Genomic DNA, 8,145 nt, shown 5'->3' with positions numbered 1-8,145 from the left:
AGCGTTCTCTGGGGTCCCAAGTTGCAGCTGCACTTTCCCGGCTTGGATGAGAGATGGATAAGGATGAGATTGATCTGCACACAATCCCCCCTGACGCATCCTGGGGACCACGTAAGTGTTTTCTAGCCATGGGGAAAGATGCAAAAAAAAACAACAAAAAAACCCCCACAAAGTCTCAGACCTGGAGAATGTCACTAGGAGAAAAATGTGATTTCATTCTAGTCTGGTCATTGGGAAGGGGAAACAGGTTATTGGAGAGTTGTCTTTCCTCTTCCTCCAGCTCCCAAGTCCCGGATTCAGGAATGTGTTGCTAGAGGTTTTATTTAATGGTTTATGGAGTTTTAAAAAATCCAGGACTGATTTGCTGCTCAGTAAACAACTTGTGAAGGGGGGAAAAAATAGCTGTCTTCATTCTCTTTTAATACATAAAGCAGGATGAGCTGTCGCTGCCTAAATGTATCAGCTAAAAGCTCCTTTGCCCCTTGTTAGGAAACTCACCTGAGCACAAAAGACTGCGAAAGAACAGTGAGAAAGAAAAAACAAACAAAAATTACCTTGATGAATCCACATTATAGAAGTAAAGACATTCAGAGACTTTTTAAATCCACTGTGTTTATCATATCTATGTATAAAATGGTATATGTGCTGGTCAGTGATTTCATGTAAAATTTTATAAATAGTGCATCATAACATCATTGACTAAAAGAGTGCAACAAGAGTGCAATTATATATATTGAAAAATGAAAATACATTCCTTGGTTGAGAACAGTAGAGCCAAACGGTAGATCTTTTATATGGTAGGGGGTGGGAATTTCCTTGGCTTCCCTTTAGAAATAAATCATTGCTCTGTGTGTGTGTGTGTGTGTGTGTGTGTGTGTGTGTGTGTGTGTGTGTGTGTGTGTGTGTGCATACACATGCAGTTATATATAAAATCCCCATGCACTCTATCTGTGTGTGTGTGCGTGTGCACATGCGTGCACATGCACAGTTATATATAAAATCCCTGTGCACTCTTGTGTGCATGTGTGTGCGTGCGTGCATGTGTGTACCCATGCCTAATTATATATAAAATCCCTACGCACTCCAGAAATTGAAAAACAAATGACACAAAAAATGTTTACAGAATACATTTTTCTTGTACTTTAATGGCTATAAAATTCAGAACTGAGCTGCAAAGCAGGAACATGCTGTAACACTCTTGATTATCCTGGTGAGTTGTATACAAATGAAGTAAATATAGAATGGCACCATTTATAAATTCTATGTTTTACAATCAAAATTCCAAATCTAGCTGTTTGCAGCTAAAAATAGCATGGGGAGCCCTTTTCTTTACTCCCTTTTTTTGGATTCCCATGAAGACCATTATCTTAAAGTATACTTATTAAACAGCCAAATACTTAACTGGAGTTCAGCCCATTTCTAAAAGTAATTCTGTGTGCTCATCAAATCACAGACCAGCCAGAGTGTCTCAGGATGAAAAAAAATACACTTAAGGAAGCCAGCCTGACAGAAAACAGCTGGGCTTTATATCAAAATATTACTTTTTTGCTGTGCATTAGTTGCCCATGTCTGCTTACTTGTAGCAGAAAAAAAGATAATAGTTTCATGTCAAAATAGAAAGAGCATTCTGAAATGAAAAAAAATACAGGTGAAACATAGGAAGCTGAAGTGTTATGAAAGTACATTAATAGAAATCAATATAAGGACTCAATGCTAAAATGACACTAAAAAAGATATACTATTACTCATAGGGCAGGTGGCAATTTATCAGAAGGCAATCACAGTGGTAGGCTGAAAGAGCCCTGAGATATTGAGTTGCTTTTTATCTTCACAAAATCATATTTTACAGTGACATTCTCCATTTAATTTACTGAATCACCCATTAGCACCATGAACTGAATGTACCAAGCTTCATCAATATGAGCAGGAAAGAGTTTTGTTCTCACAACCAGGTCACTGCATTTCTAATGACAAGCCATCCAAAAAGTATTTTTGGGAGTTTGTAAAATACAGCCAGCCCCTTTGTAATAATACTGCGGAGCTCTAGGCTGCAGTACAAGATGCCTATCCTACTTAGATGTATAACAACCTTTGCTCCCACTGCAGAAATGACCCTTGCGCGCATCTTTTTTGAAGTTTCTATTGAGTCTTTGCTCAAACATAACTTCAGTGCCATTTATTGCTGTCTTCAAGGCAAATTGGTTGGAGGAAGGCTCATAAGGTCATTCTATATATATAAATGGTTTAGTCTGTCTGTCTGTCCATAACGCTCTTGGAGCACTCTGATTGGTCGTCTGAAACAACCAATTGGAGTGCTCCGCACAGACAGACACACAGACAGACGCAGTGCCACTATGACGGAAGGAACAGAGTGGGGGGGGCAAGGCCAGCACTGCCAGCCTTGCACCCCCCACCCCTCCACCCTGCTCCTTGGAGGCGGCAGCGGTGTGAGGTGCTGGTGGAGGGAGATGGAGGGGATGGCAGGGCAAGCTCCCCCACCCTGCTCCTGGGATGTGGCAGCAGTGGCGTGGGGTGGTGGGCAGCAGGCCTCCATCCCTACCTGCTCTCCCACCCCTGTCATTCTTGATGGTCAATTCTCTAGTATTCAAATAAAGGGGGGAGTAGGAAAATGAGGGCAGAAAGCTACACAGGTGGGTGGATTGATGTTGGGATTGAGTTTATGGGTCCTCAGTGCCCCTATGCTACTGAATCTTCAAAAGTCCCCTCTAAACCATGGGCTTCACTAGTGGCACAAAGAGGAAAGGTCACAAGAGAGAAATGCCATTGTTTATTCCATGGCCCCACAAACCCAGTGCACAGCCTTCCTGTCAGATGTTAGTATTGCCTTACATGTGGAAATAAATGTTTTGTAGTGGCATGGCAATTAGGGTTAGGATAGGGGAAGAAAGGCATTGGCAAAATAGCTTCTAAAGGAGCTGTGCTGACACTTGGAGACATTGGGCATGAGCAGTCCAGACATTCTGGCAAGTCAGATGCCCAGCCTGAGCAAAGGGAAACAAATCCTTACCTCAGATGAGGATGAAACCATCAAACCTTCCAGAGTGAAAGCCAGAGACTTCGAAAGCCACGGAGTTCAGCACAGCCAGGATTTCATCCCTCAAGTTGAAACTGTTGAAACATTTCCCTGTTTCTCCTGTGGGCTTTTCCTGGAGAAGGGATCCCCAGAGCAAGCCCACAGCTTTATTATATTTATTATATTTCTATTCATGGTAATTTTGTAGCTATTTCTGTTACAAATGAAAGTGATGAAGCGTTTTGAGCTAATAATTAATCAGCAGTGACAAGAGACTAATAACCACACTGATTTAATTAAAACTTCTTTTCCAACTCTATAACTTGCATTATACACATCATTAGTTCAATATTTTTAATTTGTAATAATAACTTATTTATGTGGATGGGTTCTGTCCAAACACTTCTAGTGAAGAATTTTGATTTGGGGTCAGTGCTTCAGAACAGCAGCCCTGGCTGTTACTCTGCTAAGTAACTTGTAGTGCAGTATATCTCTTCCTACATAAGACTCACAGCAAGTAAAGCAGTTCACCAGTCACTGCAAGGGTTTGTGAAGCAATTAGGTAACAGGAAATGCATAACACATCAGAGCTGGATATAGTAAATGTTTTGAGTAATGTTTTACAATCAGAAACTGCTGTAGCTATGCACTACTGTTGTACAGTTGTGGTTATAAAATATGAAAGAAGAGTAGCTTGCCAAAACAGAAGGCAAGGAAAATGACCCTGGGAAGTGGGAGAATTTGTTGGCACTAAAAGGGGAAAAATGTCCTTTTTGATTTTAATTGCACCCCCTGGATTCTGGAGACCTTGAGAAAAGGAAATGCTTGGAGATACATGGCTGGAAAAACAGATTATATTCAAGCAGAATCTTTTTTTGTGTGTTGGGGACAGATATCATAATTTCAGGGACTGATCATGTGTGTTGCTGAGAAGCTCTAACGTTCCTCAGTTCTCATTCGTTTTATTGAAAGTACTTGCATGCCCCAGGAAGTATTTAGCATCTTGCACAATTGTGCCTCAGCAGGCAGCTCTTTCTAATACATTTATGGAACTCTTTCTACAGACAAAATAAATCCAGCAGGGAAGTGAGAAAGAGACGAACATTTAGCTCTAATACTTTTGCCTGCAATAAGTCTATTTTGCCTATACTTTGAAAGCAAAGCTAAGCACAGTTGAAAGAACTCCAGTTTTCCTTTGCGTGGAGCTCTGTAGTTTAATCTCTACATAGATATGGTTTGTGTAATTCCTTAGAAAGCCTCACTTTGCTATTGCAGATGTGAGTCCTGAATGGTACTCAACACCTTCTGTTGGTGAGGAGTGCCCTGAAATTGAGGTGAATTGAAGGAGCGAAGAAGACCTCAGGACTGGACCCATATTGCACATATGTTGTCCTCAGGCATGGTGGGGAATACACTTAAAAGTACTTTAAATCATTAGAGATCCATTTTATGATTACTTCATCAGCAAATTATTAGGTATTCTGTTTGAATCCATGGCCATAAGCAGGTATATGCCACAACCTGTAGTTTGTTTTTTGTGATGACTTGTGATTTGTGTCACTTGTGTGTGACTTTCGACTTTCTTGTGATGTTTCTTGTGGCTGCCAGGAGATTGATTGTATGCCACCGAATATGTAATTATATCTTACTGAAGCTGCTAGGTATGAAATGGAGCCTTGTACTTTGAGAAAGTAGTAATTACATGAATAACGATGAGAAGGAAAATGTGCACAAACTTCAAATTATCAGTCCTACCCATGTTTGCAACAAAACTTCTGCCTTTATGATTGGATCCTATAGTCTTGATGCAAGCAGAGCTTACATTGACTTGAATAAGTTATATGTGTGAAACAATTCAATAATTATTTATCTAAGAGCCTTGTTACACAGTTATTTTGGGCAGCTCCTGGAGCTCTTAACCCCTGGACTGTGTCCACACATTAACAACTTAAAGTGGTTTTGAGCACTCATTATACAACTCAGAATTATGCTACTCCAAGGCAGGGTTAACTCTGATCCACACAACCCAGCTATTGTTCCATTAAGGTGTGGCCACTCTCCACAGATGTACCACCCAAGCTGAAGTCCTCCAGTATCCCAGGATCTCTCACACCCCTGTCCATAGAGCAGGAATAGAAGCCTGTCCTGGCTCACCAGACCTCTAGTGGCAACTCACAACTCCTACTCCTGCCCCTGCTCACCAGGACTCTGGGCTAGGGACAGACATTCAACAAGCCTGAGCCTGAATTGATTCAATCTTTGCAGGTTAGTCTAACCTGCCTAGGCTGAATCAGTTTGTAACGGTACAGACATCCCCTCTGGACTGAAAAAATGCAGGCACATGCCTGCAGTGGCTCAGGCTAGAAGGTGGGGGGTGCTAGAGCAGCTCTACCTTCCCTTCAATAGTGCTGAGCTGAAGGGGGCTTGGCCAGGCCCTGGCAGGACACTCTGATTAGGGAGGGGTTTCCTGCCTCGCTGGTAAGCGAGGGGGCTAGCAGAAATTTTACACAGCATTTACTTACTAGAAAGTAGCCAGCATGTGGTATGCTAGCTAATGCTGAGAGGTGTCGGTGTAAGGCAGAGGGGAGGGGGAAATCCCTGATAAAGCAGGGAGTTGGGGAGGGGGCAGCAGGAAGAAGCCAGGCAGATATCCTGTACCTGCAGTCTCTGCCAAAGCTGCAGCCAGGGAGCAGAGGGGAGGGGTCAGCCCTACTGGGCTGGAACAGAGAACAGAGCCCTACCCAGAGTTGTAAAACATCTGGGATTCTGGAGGATTCTGATTTAATTTAAACCAGGAAGGGTCTAGGACAGACATTGTATAAATAAGTTTGAGCCAAATCAGCTAAGTCTGATTCTACGTTCAACCAGGTCTATCTCAAATTGGTTTCAGCCATTTTCAAACCAGTTTATGTGCACTGAACATCTGTTCTGTTACAGGTCTAAACCAGTTTCTGATCACTTAAACCAGTTTATGTGTAATGTCTGTCCCTAGCCCTAGTGGCAAGTCACAACTGTGCAGGTGGGAGACAGAGATTTCTAGACTATGGGTGTGACTGCTCCAAACTCCAAATTAGCACTAACACTGATCAACAGTTGCATGGTTCACAGTGTAAGGTGTCACAAGGCCCTAAATTACATGTAAAGTGCCTGTCAGACTGGCATCATCAGTGGCAATGTGAAAAAGCTATCCTCTACCAACTGTTAGAGTAACCTCTGAGAGTAGGGAACAATAGAGTTGTGCCAATTGCCACTCTGTGGCAATTCATAGCAAATGTTGGCCTGCTAGCCTCAGCCACAATGGGTAACTTGTTTCTAAATGAAATAGAGCTGCCCATTCTGAGGAGCACTAGTCACAATAGCTTCTGCAAATATTAGTTCCCATTTTGTCAGGTGACACCTTTTTTTTTTGGTTTAACTTTTAATTTCTTATTCTTTTCCAGTATTGAAAGGGATAGTATATTCTTCATGGTCTATTTGGAACCCCCTACTCTCACCTCAAGGGTTGTGACTAGTTCTACTGCTGCCCTCATCTCACCTGTAGTTTACCCTTTTCCTCCACTGTATGCTTTGATCTAGCTTGCCTAGATGATCCAGTTGTCTTTTTCCAAGAACAACTTTGCCTCTGTCATCTCTTCCAACATGTATGTTATGTGACCAACTTCTCTCCACATTCCTTTGGGTTCACATCTGTAGCCCTCTATTGATAATATCCATCTCTCTCTCTTACAAATGTGATGTCCTACATTAAATCTAATTCTTTTTAGCCCTATAGCCCTTTCCTTCCCATGTTCTGTCTCCTCCATATCTATGTTTAAAATTTGTTAGAGCATATCATGCAAACCTGGTCAGAAAAGTGGTCTTTGCTGACATTTATATTTATTGGGACTCATTGCTAATGTTTTTATAACACTTTGACTGCAGCACCCTAAGACTTTGACTCGTCACTTTTAAAATATAGCCTGTATTAAAAAATGTTCTTGTTTAAAGGAATTTTCAAAATCTCTTTCTCCTCAGTCAGTTACATTGCATTGATATTCATCACCATACTAAGTTTTTTTTACAGCAGTTCTCTAAGTGCTTTACAAATGTTTGCTAATCCTCTCAACATCATGTCAAGTCAGTAAATATCCAGGTCACATTTTATAGATGGCAAAAAAAGGAGCAGAGATGTTGTCATGTCCATTGAGCAAATCAGCAAGAAATCTGGGATTATATTGATTTTGGTTTCCAGTCCTGCACTAAAATCAATCTTGTCTGGGGACAGGGGAACATTTGAGCAGTTTGCGCAAGACTTTCTAGTCCATGCTCCAAATATGTATGGCCTTTTCTACTCTTTTTTACATTGGTTGATGTTCCACTTGGAAAATGAATTCAGAATATGCAATAAAGATTGAACAGATGATTAGACAATATCAGAAAACAAAATTCTGTCCAAGGACAGGAGATAAAGGCTTTAAAAGTCCCAGTTACTAATAAGGAAAAATAATGACATGAACAAAAATGTATTCAAATTAGCAAATAGTGACTTGAAACTTTTTTTTTAAAGTCAGATTTACTTAGTACAATCACTCATACAAAACCATTACTTCAAGCCAACTAGCCCAAGGAGATTCAGACTTAAGCAGCCTTACAGTGGCAATACAGTATTAAAGTAAGGGGGGGTCTTCTGATATACTTAATGTAATGTTAAGTACAAACAGGATGATCTCAGAGGCACTGCATTCACCCTACTGTTTTGTGGCAGTGCTGCCTTGAAAGGGATTTCTCATTTCATTTATTCATTTAAACTTTTTAAAAGTCCTAGTTCATATGCTCTTGTGGGACCATTACAGCACACTAGAAGGAAGCAACAGGCTACAATTAGACCTAGACAGGTTACAAGGGTGGGCGGATGAGAATAGGATGGGATTCAACACAGACAAGTGCAAGGTGATGCACCTGGGGAGGAACAACCGGCACCATACCTACAGGTTAGGGAACTCCCCTCTTGTCAGCACAGAGGCGGAAAAGGATCTTGGAGTCATCATTGACTCCAAGATGAACATGGGTCGGCAGTGTGGGGAGGCAGTTAGGAAGGCCAACCGTACCTTGTCATGCATCCACAGATGCAT

At 41.4% G+C, this 8,145-nt stretch overlaps 1 protein-coding gene across 4 annotated transcripts in view; it reads left to right on the top strand.

Annotated features, from left to right (window-relative positions):
• Positions 1-9: 9 nt before the first annotated feature.
• The window catches only part of ANO1 (anoctamin 1), a 166,334-nt gene continuing 158,198 nt past the window's right edge, over positions 10-8,145 (top strand). For all 4 annotated transcript variants that reach the window (XM_019519443.1, XM_019519440.1, XM_019519441.1 and 1 more), the window contains exon 1: positions 10-111. In XM_019519443.1, the coding sequence (XP_019374988.1) occupies positions 54-111 (58 nt within the window). In that variant the 5' untranslated portion in view covers positions 10-53. The remainder of the gene's footprint in view (positions 112-8,145) is intronic.

This window comes from Gavialis gangeticus, unplaced genomic scaffold, assembly GCF_001723915.1.
Source record: "Gavialis gangeticus isolate Ggan-Ray unplaced genomic scaffold, GavGan_comp1, whole genome shotgun sequence".
NCBI classification, from domain to species: domain Eukaryota; kingdom Metazoa; phylum Chordata; order Crocodylia; family Gavialidae; genus Gavialis; species Gavialis gangeticus.
This window is presented reverse-complemented; position numbering and strand designations above follow the sequence as displayed.